At 35.1% G+C, this 16610-nt stretch overlaps 1 protein-coding gene across 1 annotated transcript; it reads left to right on the top strand.

Moving 5' to 3' along the window:
* Positions 1-118: 118 nt before the first annotated feature.
* Positions 119-16324, top strand: LOC140062775 (transient receptor potential cation channel subfamily M member 3-like). Its single transcript, XM_072109103.1, has 25 exons — positions 119-348; positions 1378-1466; positions 1592-1763; positions 2227-2440; positions 2744-2868; positions 3273-3368; positions 3713-3884; positions 4306-4483; positions 4762-4879; positions 6055-6130; positions 6652-6752; positions 6973-7110; positions 7684-7746; positions 7927-8067; positions 8285-8511; positions 8897-9119; positions 9793-9927; positions 10420-10587; positions 11058-11204; positions 11605-11883; positions 12088-12265; positions 12533-12647; positions 13074-13261; positions 13700-13832; positions 13952-16324. Exons 1-25 carry the CDS (start codon positions 304-306, stop codon positions 14118-14120), a joined length of 3690 nt encoding a protein of 1229 aa, XP_071965204.1. The 5' UTR covers positions 119-303; the 3' UTR covers positions 14121-16324.
* Positions 16325-16610: the final 286 nt, after the last annotated feature.

Here is a 16610-nt window from a genome sequence, read left to right as displayed (position 1 = left end):
GTCCGCCATGGTGACTCACATCTAAACTAGTTGCAAGGTTCAGTCTTCCTCCTGGCACACAACAACGGCGGCGTCTCTAAGATTTCTTATTCTGACCTTAGTGGGAATAAATGAGAAAACCGCGTCTCGTGTCCGACGCGAGCTTATTTGCACAAACGCCTGGTTTGTGGACGACTTAGCTTCGAGAGTGTTAGAGCCAAAGAAAGATTTTACTTCTGGAAATCCACAGACGAGCTGCTTGGAGCCGTGTGGAACCGTATGGATCACGTAAGCTAGAAACAACAATCTGATACAGTTTGTAGTATGAAGTACCATCGAGGGATTAGTGTTTCAGAAGATTCGGAAAAGGTTCGTTTATAACACATCATTTTTTAAAGTTTATTATAGTTTAAAATAAATATTGAGATGTTTGTGTTTTATTTCTCCTGTTCATTGATCGGGATTGAATAGTCATTGCAAAGTTCACATATGCATGACGGCAAAACATGATTAGGCCTATTGAAATTAAAATATCTGTATGAGCAAAGTGATACATTGTGAATACAATTATTGAGTTTTCTTTAAAAAAAGACAAAGCGCACTAGCAGTAGGCCTACAGTACAAGGTACATAATATGTCCTTAAATTAATGTTATAACTAACTATGAAATCAAGTTTAATAAAACATGTTTCATAAGGCCAAATATTTTAACCCTGAATATCATCAGTGTATTGAAATTGTCTTTAAAGGATATTCAATAATTTTGTTTTGTCGGAGGAAGACAAAACGGAAGTATATTCAAATGCATGAAATCTACACATTATTACATCACCGATTGAAATTTTGATCATCAATTATAATATAGTAAGCGAACGTGAATCATTATATGTTTATATTACATTTTTCTTCGGGCCAATTATCATTATGACTTCTTATACATTTTAGTTTTCTATCAGATTAGTTAATATTCATAATGTATATTATTATATTAGTATAATAATTCATAATGATGATACACATTAATGTGTATTGTACAAGAAATAAAATAGTATTATAGGTCAATTAAAATTACTTTATTATTACGTCATCATCTGATCAATGATACTTATATATCTTATAATAGTGGTTCTTGATATCTACAGAACAGAATGATTTCTTCATAGACAAGTTCCAGGATACAGTAGGCCCAATTCTATGTGCGTCATGGAAAAATTTATCGCCAAATGTGTAATTATTATTATTATCGTCACATGGTGATCAAAGTTGGGCCATTCAGACTTACAATAATGAACAAATTGTAGATATACAATATCAATATTACACTAAACAACGATTTTGATAAATTCGATAAATATTCTTAAATCTCCCGAATCTTCTTTATATTTGTTTTTTTTTTAGCTAAATCGAAAATGGCGTTCAATTGCAGAATCATTCAACGCAAAAGAATGCAATCATTTTTGCCCAAAGAAACCGCCAAATCAAGACTGGTAAGTAATGTATTTTTTTATTTTGTTGCCATCAACAACGTTCCGTCATCTATGTTTTGATCATCCTTTACAATCCTCATATATTTTGCTCTAAGTAAAATTGTACATTACTTGTTAATTTGTAGCTGCCAGTGTGGTCGATTAAAAACCGATCACACAGTATCTGCACAAACAATTCCCGAAGGACAACAACCATGGTTCCAAACATGGTCATCAGATTCGCACACGCGCACGTTCCCTACCAACGCTTTCGGCGTTATGGATTTCCAGGGAGTTTTCAATACTAGCAGAGCTAAGGTAAGATTGATAAAAATAAATATCTTAACACCATTATACGGAATGGCGTTGTAAAACTGTACCATATTAAAACCCCGGCTCTCCGCTCCCCCTTACTCAGACAGCGTCGTACGACGAGTCGTCTCGTCGGGATAAAATCTCCCGACGACCAAAAAACTACGCCGACGCTATTTCAAGACGACTCGTCTCGTCGGAATTCAACTCAGACAGCACCGACGAGTTAAGACCTCGTCGTACCACGCTGTCTGAGTTGGCCCTAAAGCCGATTTTCCACTAGGCGAATTTGTTCACGCGAATCGAAGGCGTCAGCTAATACGCATGCGTAGAGAAGGATTTGGAAGACGTAAACATGAATACACATGCGTACAAGCTGGCGCGTTCGATTCGCGCGAAAAAATTCGCCTAGTGGAGAAAATCGGCTTAACGCATATCTCTAGACACGTATATTGTTTTATTGGTTTAGTATGTTAGACTATCGGATGAAACATCAGAACATGATGTCCTAAAACTTCTCACGGATCTCTGGAACTTAAAATTACCAAAGCTTTTGATTGAAGTCACCGGAGGAGCAAAGGACTTCGTTCTCAACCCAAAATTAAAACGCATTTTCTACGATGGTATTATCCGAGTGGCTGTGACCGCCGACGCCTGGATACTAACGGGTGGAACAAATACAGGTATGGAAACTTATTAGAATTAACTTTAAAGGCCCATTTACACTAGGACGATAACGATCGACGATAAATATGCATTTTTCATACATAAAAAAAAAGAAACTTAACAAGTTTTCATCCTCTAACTATAGTATAACCCTATGCTTCTTTTGATGAAAACGACAGTTCAAATGACGTCATGATTGATACGGTCTGCGATCAATGCAGTATAAATGAAGAGAGTGTTTGTATATTTTAAGTTATATAAATTGTTCCTATTGCACCAAATCCTCATGAATGTAATGATACTAATCAACTATATTTTAGGTGTAATGAAATATGTCGGTAAAGCAATTCGTGAACATTCAATAAAATCTCCCAAAAAGATAGTAGCAATTGGAGTTGCTTCTTGGGGCATTGTTGATCATAAAGAGGATCTAATTGTATCGGAAGTAAGTATAACATGTTTACAGTTTGGTTGAAGATTTTTACAAGGATTTCCCGTAGATTGATAGAAATCCTAGTCTGCACTAACAAACCCAAAGTGTAAGACGGTGAGTTGATTTCCGTTTCTATACTATAAAAATAGTTTGACAAAACATGGTAGTGATTTGCTTAAATATGTTGTGATATTACATCATTATGTCCATATATGGGCACATAAAGTTTGATAGTGTAGACAGGGCTTAAATAAAGTACATGCCGTTGTGAGGTTTAGATTTTGTATATTTAGATTTTGTATACTATTTTGTATACAAAAGAGTTTAGAGAAATTAACGGAAAATGATAAATTCTATTATATTATTACTTTAGTTTTTTGATGTATACGTTTTGATGAATATTTTTACAAATTTAGGCTGCTAAGCCCAGGACAAGCCGAGCACACAGTCGTGCACACTGCACTGCACCGTCAGAGGTGGAACTGAAATACATGCGGAAAAAACCTAGCGAGGTAAGTATCTATTTCCATTTATTTTTTCAACTTCTTCAACATTTTTAATGGAGATTAATTGTCTACATAAACATAATATGAACATGTAATTTAAAAATACCATTACTTTATAGATGTTTTAAAATGATTGAATGTCAAAATACATAATTGTTCTGCTACTCGGTACTTATTAACGCGTATAGGCATAATTAGAAAACCCATGTCAATTTTAATATCATAAAAGAGCTATAAAACTATATTATTTTTTTCTTAGACTATTTAGCTTTATTGTGAGTTAAAATGTTATGTCGGAGAAGAGTGAAATTTCATTTATTAATTTGATAAGATTTGGTAATTTTCTAAAGGGGGTAAAATATTACCGTGTTACTAGTTCATCAACGAGCAGTGGTGCTTCACTAGATCCGAACCACAGCCATTTTATTCTAGTGGATAACGGTACGGTGAAGCAGTATGGTGTAGAGATCTCACTACGGTCAAAGCTAGAAAAACTCATATCGAAACAAACATTAGATCAAGGTAGTACCCAGTAGAATGTAAAAACTAATTCCGCATTATGAGCTGCATGTGAAGAAAATGTCTAAGAAAACTAACCATGTTTTAGAGGCCCAATGGGAATGATTGATGTTGAAGTATGCTTTTACGAAGGCTAGTTCCGGGTTTAACATTATAATATTTTGAAACTACATTATTTTCTTTATTATTATTGGTTTACGTTAGACTAATAAATAATTTTGTTTGTATTTAATAACCTATTTTAAATAATGAAATAATTATTAACTGGTTTAAAAAATTTTCAGCATGATTTCATGCCACATTGCTTACTGCCTGCATATTCTTTAGTTTTTGAAATAATTTGTTTGTGTTTGACTGGTCTGGTACAGCATTGTCTTCATTTATGAAACTATTTATGAAACTTCAAATGATAACTAACTTCTAGGAGTAGGAGAACGATGTATACCTGCAGTTTGTATTGTCTTAGAGGGAGGAATAAATACAATCCAAGTCGTATTCGAGAACGTGACGTCAGACCCACCAATCCCTGTTGTAATTGCAGAGGGTAGTGGGCGCGCAGCTGACGTACTTGCCTTCGCTTACTCAGTCACAAAACTAAATAAGTAAGTATAAACTAACGCAAAACAGTAAAGATAAAAATATGCAAAGTGAAGAAAGTCACTCAAACTGAGGCTCAAAATTCGGGTCTTCTGGCACCAGGCAGAAATAATTCGGTTGTCGAATTTATAAGTAGAAGACTCGAGTTGGACTTTCATTTGTTGCTCTTTGCTAACTTTTTTAAATGAAACACCGTTTGCAATTTTTTCAGCATTGACATTTTACCAACTAATATATAAACACCGTATAATGATTTTGGACATTTAAAAAACCATCATTTCAGAGAAATTTCAGCAGATAACAGAATTAAACTGATGGATCTGATAAAAGAGATGGTATCAGAAGACGCAGCAGAACAACTAATGGAGAAAGTGTTGCAAGTTATATCAAAAAGAGAACTGGTATGCCTCATTTTAAACAAAATAACTTTATAACATGCTGATCCAAACGTTAACATTCAATAGGCCTACTAATTGTTGGTTTTATGGTTTATGTTATTATTTCATTAAAACCCCGTTAGAATCGACGACATGCTTGATGTGACGTCATTTATCAACAACTTTTTTGCGTGCGTCCGTCGAGTTTAAATTGTCAAAAACACGAGTGCCATGGAGTTATAAATAATTAATATTAATTTTGTATACCTCCTAATGGTTAGGCCTAACCTAGTTTCGGAACAATTGTCGATGATTGGTATACCGGCCTTAGCTAGGCCTAGGCATTTCTCTAGGCCTTGCAGTCATAATACGTCTAGAGGTTAGTACAGCCCAGCCAGTTAGCAGTGCCCGCGCGCTGTTTAAAAGGGACAGGAAGAGAGAGGCATATACCTCGGCCTACTAGCTTAGATAGTAGCTAGGTATAGCCTATGCCTGCTAGATAGGACTAGCCTAGGTCGCGCCACCTAGGCCTAGTAGTATAAGGACTGACCTAGGCCTATGTAGCACAGGTGGCCTACAAGTATGTATCTCTAGGTCTAGTAGTAGACCTAAGTAGGCCTAGGCTAGTTAGGCCTACCCTAGGTGGGCAATCCCAAATGGAAAAAAAAATCATGTTAGGCCTACCTGCCAAACCAATCTCTACTCCAAATGCTTTCCATATATCTTTACATTACATTTTTGTAATCCACGTCTAATTTATTGTACAGCACCTTAATTCCCTGTACAAGGAGGATTAACGTTTCATCTAGTCTAGGCCTGGATGACTCTCATCGCGATTGACTCATTATCATCTGTGTCTCTGATTTTTTTTTTTTTTTTTTTTTTTTTTTTTTGGCGCCTGCCACAATTAAACCTCTCTGATTGGCTGAAATATTTGTATCGTCTGCAAACGATGACAATATTTCAGCCAATCACAGAGGTTTATTTATTATATTTATATTTATTTTTAAAAATTATACTATTTTTTCTAGTTATCGTCGTAGTATAAGCAGGCCTTCGTTTTCCGCTCACCACTGAATTTGCCTTAATTGGTCGGTTCTTGTATCTTAGAAATGATAATGTTAACATTATTATATATTTCTGTGTTTTTCTATTAACCAGTGTCTGAAATCTGTCTAACCGTATGTTTTTTTATAAAGCTAACAGTTTTTTCAGTTGATTCTGACGAGTCTGCCGATGGCCTTGATAACACCATTCTCCAAGCGCTTGTACAAGGTAAGCTAAGGTCACTCGGAGTGCCTTTCTAGTTCGGATTTGAAATATCTAAAGGCCAACTCAGACAGCGTCGTACTAGATTATGAGGCCCGACGAGTCATATCGTCGGTAGAAAATTAACATAAAACTACGCCCGACGCTATCTCCGCAAATACGACTCGTCTCGTCGGGATTCAACTCAGCAGGATCGACGAGTCAAGACGTTTCGCTGTCTGAGTTGGCCTTCAAATCCGAATTATACGTTGTGAATATGACAACTTTCTAAATTAGGTATTGTAAAAAGTATAAGGAATATATAAAACAATGTAAACAACACCTTTGTTTATTTAAGTTCTATATACTTGTTCTTGTAAAAGGGTCCTACAAAAAAACGAAGCTATAGCTTTTTTATGCAGGATCCCTGTTCTCAGTTGTACTGTAATTATGATGTACTGTAATTGATGACTAAATAAATGTGGAATAAATGAAAAATGAAATGAAATATATATTCATTCTTCAATAAGTGCTTTTTAACATTTCAGCCAATAATTTACCTAGTAACGATCAGCTTCAATTAGCATTGCTGTGGAACAGAGTGGACATCGCAAGGGACAAAATATTCAAACTCAATAAACCGATTTCAGTAAGATGATAAAAGATACTATAATAAGATTATTTGTATCATTAGTGGTCTTGTGTTTATATTATGCAGAGACGATATTGCGTTTTCACTGTGTACTTCATGTTTTTGTATCAACATATTATCATTATTTAAATCTAGGCCGAAATGAAACTCAAATTGATATTTTTCACCACGCTAATAGCAAACTGCGCTAAATATTCTATTTCTGTTCTGTGTGCAGGAAGAATGTCTAAACGATGCTATGTTACAGGCACTTAAAGAAGGCAAGCCTGATTTTGTAAAGTTACTACTAGAAAACGGTGTCAGTATGCATGCGTTTCTGACAGAAAATACTCTAGTAAAACTTTACGAGCACTCTGTAAGTATTATTAGTTGTTGAAATACTTCTATACATAGATAAACTAAATACAACAACAAACTAAAATGATCTTCTAAACGGTTAACGCAAGGCCGGTAATCTAACAATAGGGTGCTGAGCTCCAGAGATCAAATGGTTTATATGTGGCTGCGACACGGTAAGTCCCACGTCCTTTAAGGGACTCCTTTTCCAGCGGAGAATATAATTATATACACTGTACAGTAGTGTTGATATTTGTCGCAGCCAGACATAAGATCAAAAGACTATTACAAATTCCTATCTTGGCAAGGTGAGCTCAGTGTCCTGTTCTTGTTCGGTTGCCTTATTGTTAAAGCTATGTTCACATTGTCTGAGCCTTAATGTTTACTAAAAGAACCGTTCACACTGACTCTTTCTGGATTCCGTAAAACACGTACGTTTGTGATCGAAAGACGTAACGTAGCCCGGGGTGTTCTAAGGCCATACACCGGCCGAATCCAGACTCGGTGTCAGTGTGTAAAATGGTGCCGAATAAAGGAAGATCTTTATATATCAATACAAATACTAATTGATGATATTGTCATTGTATTTTAGCTGAACTTGCCTGATTCAACACTGAAACTTCTTTACAGTCACAGCAATATTAGGCTGCGTGAGGTAATGTATACTATTTTTTATTTACGTTTGATGAATCTTTCTATGACACTTTCTTGATGGAACCGATCTTTAATCAACCGTAGGGGCAAAGTACTTTTATCCACAGATTTATCTCATTCTAAGACGGCTATCAATCATTATGCGACCGTGGCAGTATACACCTCTTTTATTTTTTATTAGAGAGGCGGATTCTGTCTTCATAATGCTGGTCGTCTAATCGAAGAATTGATTGGCAACGCCTTCAAATCGTCTTATACAACAGGAAAGCTGAACCACTGTCGATGCCACACGGGTAAATCGCGTCATTCAAGTGGAAACAAGGTAATGTTTAAATACTGTAATCCAGTCAAGTTTCCATTTTGGCATGTTTTCCATTTTGGCATGTTTTCTAATATAAATCTTTTTCTGACTGCAATTTAGCACACTTCGGGCACAATAACGTACTGTATCATGGCATACGACAATAAACAGCGTATCGTATCGAGTCTGGTATTACGCATACATGATTATGGTTGACCGTTTAAGTATTCTTTTGTAGGATGGAGAAGATGCCTGTATCGGACCACGGTTTGAAACCCCGTTTAGTGACCTATTTGTCTGGTCAGTACTGTCAAGGAAGCACGGAATGACTTATTTAATGTGGCAACAGGGCACTGAGGCTATGGCTAAAGCGATCATCGCTGTTGCCTTGTACACCGCAATGTCGGACAGGGCCACAGAGCAATTTGACATGGAAAATAATGAGAAATTAGATGCCCAAGCAAAGTAAGTCGTCTAGAGACAATCATAGCGAACTTTCGTCTGGAACAGTAGACAAAACGAGACGATAATTTATTCAATATATTAATCCGCGCATGCGTATACACCGTTCGTTTCGTAAATTACTAGGATATTTTGCTCACGATAAGCATAGAGGCTTTTATAGTTCACTGTTCACTATAATAGCTCTATGCGATAAGTAAAGAATATAGGAAAGGATGATTTCAAGTAAGCCTATTAATAGATTTACAGTGACCCTAACCTACTGAATTTTCTCCACACACATAAAACATCGATGCATAAAAAATCGATCGATACCAAATAATTAGATCAATATATTACAATAATCATGACAAACCAATAAAATACTTTTTTTTTTCATTTCTACCAGTCGCTACAAACAGATTTCCTATGAGCTGTTGCAAGTGTGCTTTGAAGAGGGGAGTGACTATACACGTCAACTCATATTGGTCGAGATGAAAAACTGGAGCAATGAAACTGTGCTTTCATTGGCTGCCGCTGTGTGTCACAGCAAGCTGATTGGTCACCCGTGCGTGCAAACGATACTTACCGATCAATGGATTGGAAAACTACAGATGATCTCAAATAAACAAGTATGATTTGCCTACATTGTGTTAATATTATACAATATATACAATATACACACATACATTTATAACATTGAGTAAAATAACATGTCTTCAACCCTAGTTAAATATTGTTCAATAAAACTGTCTTAAACTCTGTTTACACTATCAAACTTTATGTGAAAAAAACAATATATGCACATGATGATGTCATATCACTACCATATTTTTTTTTGCATATCACTACCATATTTGGGCACATCACACTTTTTTTGCAAACTAGGTTGATAGTGTAGACAAACTTTATACTAATCAAATGGTTAATGTCATTAGACAGATAATATTTATGTTATATTGGATTGGAAATAAAGATGTGGAAAAATAAAACCAAATTGAATTGAAATCGTCTAGTACAAAAATGATTTACCAAAAATCTGCAACAAGACATGGCAGACAATCTTCTGAATACAGCCACTGCAAGGACGTAGACGCAACGCAAGCGAATTGACCAAACACAAGTAACAGTTGGTCAATTCTCTACGTTACGGCTTACATCTATTCGTTTGCGTCCTGGTGGAAACCAAGCCTTAGTTGTTTAGGCCTACTTACCGACAGTATTAGCTAGGATATAGTTTTATGATACTATCTGTTTATTTAATATTTTAGTAATTGAATTGTTGCATGTACACTGTTTTTATAGGTTTTGTTAGGGTTAATATTTCCACCTGCCGTTCCTATGCTTTCTTATCGAGAAGTTGACGTAATCAAGAAATTTAATGAAATTCCAGAAGAACCTACAACAGAAGATATTATAGCCGAAGCTTTGCAACTAACAGTAAGAATAAACTTGTATGGTGATTACATAGAATTACATAAAATAGGCCTTTAAAAATTGCTAGGTTATTGGCGGAAAAATATGGTAGGTAGGTATTTGTTTTTGCTTATTAGCATAAAATTCGAATCGTCGTTGGCTAACTAGCTGACTTTCAAACTTAATTTGACTCTACGAAAAGCGCCATGACTTGCCTAAGTAAAGTCTCTAGTTGCCTTTTTTGCAGAGATATGTTCGCTTTTTTTGTCCCATAAGGTAGTTGCAACTCAAGTAGGCCTATGCATATAACACGCCATGTGTGCCAAAATATAGATTAACGATAGTATTTTCAGTAAATTTATATTAAAAGACACGAACGAAGGCTAAATAAACATATACTTAACATGACTTAAATTCTCAAGTTTTATACTTTCTTTTAAATCACGTGCTTATTTCAATAAAACCATGAAGTAGCACGCTTTTTATATAAAGCATCTGTGAATTGTTACATTACAGGATGTAAATGATAGCCCGGATGTTGGTATTACACGTAGTAAATCTGATGATGACGTGGTTACGCATCACGGAGACTGCGTAAAAGTTGTTGTAAAACAGCGACTCTCGATTCGACAACGTTACTATGCTTTTTACACGGCACCCATTGTTAAGTTGTGGTCTAATACGGTAAGTATTTGTGTGTGGATATGCATAGAGATCTTTAAGTAAATGGTATCCCTCTATTTGAACTAGTGAATTCGGTGCTATCGAGGTATTGCATTTCATGCACCATTTTGTTTCCAAATCCTTCGGAAATTTGTCTTAGTATTTGTAAAATCTATTTCACTGTAATTTACCAATATAGAAGCATCTATAATTATCGTTTTATTGGCCAAACTTCCTTTCTAAGCTTGCATTATAAAAGGGTCGTTCGGGCCTTTTTTTAAATAGATCTACAAACCATACCTACTAGAGATTTTGATAACCTAGGTCTATATTGGTGACGTCACAAAATTTTGAGTTATCTGTATTAGGCCTAATAGTTTTTCTTCCAAGTTTCAGTTTCTAAACGTTTAATTAATTCATATTAAATATTATCAATTTATCATATTTGGAGGCTGAAACAGAATAACCAAATAACTCGTAATTGATTTTAGCTGTCCTACGTGGGCTTCCTTATGCTGTTTAGCTACATGATCTTAATTCATCTTCCGGATGAATACATGGGCTGGATGGGAATATCGGTTTTTGAGTGGATCATTATGTTTTTCGTATTCTCATTGGCTACTGAAGAATTAAGACAAGTGAGTAGTAGTTGGATGAATAATACATTAAAATCACAACAACTGGAATACTATACAGAGATCCAGATGAACCTTTTTACTAACAACTGAAGACATATTGTCTTCTAAAACATGAAAAATAAGGTTTGAATATGCTTTGAATAGGTCAAAATTTGAAATGTTACTAAAAATCTACACTTATAAATACGTACAATATGTTATTACAGTATCGACGCAATAATTCATTAAGCAAAACATGTTCTTGCCTGTGTGACGATATAGAGGGCGCTCTTAAATATTATTCATAGTGCGCCCTCTATATCGTCACACCATTCGTGTTTCAAGATAAAATTGAGAATAGACATTTTTATTTTGTCATCACTAGTATAATTCCTTTTCAAACCATTATTTGTGTACTTAGGTAATAACACAAGGTGACGCTCTAAGTTGGACACACAAGTTAAAAAGCTGGTCATCTGACGCGTGGAATATTTGGGACGGGATATGTATCACATTCTTCTTTATCGGTTTCTTTTTGAGAATGATGGCGTTGCACGTAATGAGTTTCGCCAATGACTTTCTTTTCCAATGGGGCCGTTTATTTTACTGTATAGATATCATATTCTGGTACATTCGGATGCTTGATGTACTAAGCGTTAGTAAATTGATGGGACCGTATGTGAAAATGATCAGTAGAATGGTAAGTCATTTGACCTGTTAAATAGTATATTTATTCTTCACAGTGGCATACGATGATAAGGTGCGTTCACAAAGAACAAAATATTTGAAAAAAAGATATTTGCATTCGTGTGAACCAAGCTTAACAAAGCTACAATAGGGCTATCGTATTCATTCAACATCATGTTAAAGTCTTGTTCACTCTAGTTTACTGTTATCATTTCAGATGGTTGACATGGTCAGATTCACTATCATTCTGGGTGTGTTTGTTACAAGTTATGGAGTAGCTAGCCACGCGATCATGAAACCCGACCAGACAGTTATGGATTTTGAGCTTATAAAAGACGTTTTCTACCAACCTTACTGGCATGTCTATGGCGAGCTGTTTTTAGACGAACGAAATCGTAAGTTGATAGTTTACAAATTCGCAAATGTGTATATGTGTTTATTTTTCTTATAGAACGTGTGTTCCAGTACTGTTTGCCTTGCGTCAATAAATGACAAATCATGACTGTTGGCGGCAACAGGCCAGACCATATTACCTTAATTCCTAATATTTTATGATATTATGATTTACACCTAACAATCTATCCTAGAAAGAGCCACAGCGCGGTGCTGAAGCAATTCTAGTAAGGTCACGCGTTACTGACTGGTATTACCATTTCTTCTAGCTAACTGTGAACTTGAAGAATGTAAAGAAGGTTCAATGCTTGTCCCTCTCATCATGGCGATTTACCTACTTTTCGCAAACATACTGCTTATCAATATGCTGATTGCTATATTCAAGTAAGTGCCATTGGTTTGCATACAGTAGAACGGACAATATTAATAAGTTGAAACGTACGACAGGCAATATATGTTTATGTGTTTTAAAATAAAACTATGGCTAACCAATATTATATTAAGATGATACCTATCCCTTAAGAGACTACTTTTTGGGTTAAAGGCCACTTTACACAAACGAGCAGTAACGATAATAAAAATGATTATTTACGCACAAATCGGAGCGGACGAGCGGTTCCCGCTCAGGATAGATACAGATTCTACGTGAGACAATGCGACAAGCTACGCGGTTTTCGGCTTACCGTTACCGCTTGCTGTGTAAATTGGCCTTTAGAAGGTGGCCACATTAATAGTGCTCCTAATCATAGCATAATAAACATATGATACATAATATACATTAAATTATTTATATATTTTGTTTATTTTAAGCAACACTTTCATCTCCGTGCAACAAAATGCTTTAGAAATCTGGAAGTTCCAGCGATACCGGATCATCTTGGAGTATAGAGAGCGCCCCTTATTTCCACCACCCTTTATTGTAATAAGCCACCTTTGGCAGATCGGCAAAGAGATATTGACTCGTCTGTGTGGAAAGGAAGTTAAAACCCACAAAATGAGTACGTGCTGGCATCCTCATTTATCCTAAATATTTATTGAATATATTACAACACATTTATAGTAGGCACATTGTGGTATATTTAATGACAAAAGTAATAAAGTTTTTCGAGACCTTGAATAATTTAATGTTATTTCAAAGTAAAAATGTTAATAAAAAAATGTAGATAAAATTAAAGATATTTGTAAATTCAATGAGATGTTTTGCGTCTAACGTTTGCAATACAGCGGTGGCGTCACATGCAGACGACAGAACTCATGTTATGGGCCGTTTTTATTGTTTCAATTTCAAGGGTTTGCGGACACATAATGCTAAGGCGCATTGTTAATGTAGCAACCCTTGACCGATTGTGTCTAATAAATAAATAAATAAATGAAATGAAGTCCTGGACAAAATATCGAATCTCGAAAATCGAAAATATTCTTTTTATATACTTTAGAATTACATCTTACGGAAAGTACACAGTCCGTTCTCTACAGCTTTGAGGAAAGTTGCGTGGAGATCTACCTTCGACAAAACGTGTTGAGGGACCAATCATCGCAGGAAAGGATCATTCAAAGACTAGAAGAGAGGTAAGGTTTCGATAACAGAACTTTTTCTTTTTCAAAAAATAACAGTAGTTGTTCGGTTCTTTTTTTTTTTTTTGGTGATTATTTTGAAAAAATATATATATATATATATATAATTGTAGGCTTGATGAGATGGATATGAAATTTGCTGAACACATCCAAGTGGCAAAGAAGTTCAACAAACGTTTCAAACAAGTTGAAGATCAGCAAGAACGTACGTTGGAGGGTGTCCGAGAAGTTCTTAGCGTAACGATGGAGGCTTTCCAAGTCAGTGAATCACATTCGTGTTAAAGCAGCTAACGTGTCCACATGATTTGTCAACACTTTGTTTGACCACGCCCCTTTACATCACCGTAATTGGTTAAAATTAGACACGTGAGAACTCTGTTTATATAATATTTGTTGTGGTATCATGATTGGTTGAAATTAGACACGTGAGAACTCTGTTTATCTAATATGTTGTGGTATCATGATTGGTTGAAATTAGACACGTGAGAACTCTGTTTATCTAATATGTTGTGGTATTCACGATTGGTTGGAAATTATGATGTGGTTGACGGCACAATCTGCGTTAAAGTAGGTCTATAGTTTCCACTAAAAAGTAATATTCTAGGATAACATTTTTTTTTTGTAAACTAAAAATAAACATTTAATTCTATTACATGTTTGTATTAATGAATTCGAGAAATGAGAATATAAATATCTTAAAAATAATAAAAATATTGATTTTTGCTAATATTGGTACCCAAATATTTATGTTGGAAATAATTGTATTGACGTGTTGTCGTTCCACACCTTCGAGTTGGTTTGCTTGGATTGTAGGGTTGAGGCTTATGATATCATAAGCCGTGTTGTCCTGCCTTATGCACCCAGGAGGCCATGCCTTATGCACCTAGGAGGCCAGACTAATTCGATACAAGTACATGAACGAACCGGTAATACAGCTTTATATCCCTGCCGAATATTTGACCATAATGCCTCGGGGAGACGAATACTATTAAACTCTTCTTCCGACAACTTTAAAATTGTTCGTTCTGTTATTTGAATTAAATGGTTTCAAAGCTTAGGTGGAAGTCAATCTCTGTCCCGACAAAATGTTTTGGTATTTTTACACGTGGGCAGTTTCATGGTAAAATCAAGAATATAGGAAACGTTTAAAAATAATGAGTATAATAATAACATTGTTCGGAGGTGTAGTGTACACCCACGGAATATAAAAATATTATACATTTGTTCATGTTAACGACTCCTTAAAAGTACATTAGGATATAAAATCACCAAAATATATAAAAGGGATTTATTAACATATAGACACCACGGTAATGTACGTCATTAAGCAATAAACGTAAGTATAGGTTTAGTGCATACATCTTCATCATCGTCATCATCCTCCTTATATGGTAACTTGCATTATTCTAAGAAAGCATTATTATTTTTAGACGACTTCTAGTTTTTTAAACTAACTGCGTCTATTGCAATGCTATCCGCCACGTGATGATGCGAATCTTATTAGGCCTACACACGCTGCAAGAAATAAAATATAAACCATTATAATTGAAAAGTGGTATATACGAAAGAAACATAAAAAGATGTCCTACTGCTGGAAAGGCGGTACCGGTAGTTGCATGTGAAGAAATTATTGTAAAGAAAATAAAAAATGGTTATGCAGTAGGCCTAAACAGTCGTACATAGACTATAGCTTGGTTCCCACTATAGCGCAACGTTGACCAATCACAAGCGATTGATTATTCGAACTGTCGCTTATCATTGGTCAACCCGCTTGCGTCGCGTGTACGTGCTTATGTTGCGTCTCTAGTGGGTACCACGCTTAATGGGAGGCGAAATAATACTAGAATAAAATACTAGATTATTAAAAGTAATACCTCGAACAAACACCTCTTGGTGGCACTCTGATTAAGGATTAAAACCGCGTTTGCGTCAAACCCATATGCCTACGCATCATTACTTTTGTAACGTGTAATAATATTAATAATAATACGAACGCTCAACATTTATTTCCCGTTTATCTGATTACAGCAATCATAAGACTTTGCCTCCTTTGTTTAAGTGTTTCTTTTTACGATATCCGGAATTTTAAAATGACATATTGACAATGAAATCATTTCCGATTTTACATATTATTAATATGAATTCACAATCCATGCGCAGACGCATTTTGATTAATCGTATTATCAGCACTTTCAACGAGGCCAATAAGAATGTTATGAAATGAACTACTAAAAACGAAACAAATGAAGGAAATCATTTCATAATTTATTGTTCAAATAGTTTACGATAGTTAAATTTGAACCCGAGACCTGGATTGTGTAATCAATTGTTTATTGTATATTATGATCATTGTGATATGATGAAGCAATCCGAATAAAACATGACCGAGATGATACTTTAAAATGGAAATGTGGAAATTTGTTACATTTTTACAATGTCGGATGCTGGATTACGCAATTAAGAAGTTTGAAAATAGTTAATTTAAGCAGAGAAGTCCCTGGTTTATACAAAACAAAAGTAAATAAACTTTATGGTCTAAAAATGGTTAGTAATTTGGTAATAATCTGTAGTACTTATAGGCCTATCGTAACTAGTTACCGTAGCTGGTTATTATAACTAATTTTAACTAGTTACGGTGAAACTAGTTATTAATTATAGCTATCACTGTAACTCGTCTCCTAACCATCGAGCCATGCCGTTAACTAATTACCGTGTAAATAGTTACCATAGCTATTTTCGTTTAGTCACCGTATAACTAGTTACCGTTAAAGA

The sequence above is a fragment of the Antedon mediterranea genome, chromosome 11 (genome assembly GCF_964355755.1).
Source record: "Antedon mediterranea chromosome 11, ecAntMedi1.1, whole genome shotgun sequence".
NCBI lineage: Eukaryota > Metazoa > Echinodermata > Crinoidea > Comatulida > Antedonidae > Antedon > Antedon mediterranea.
This window is presented reverse-complemented; position numbering and strand designations above follow the sequence as displayed.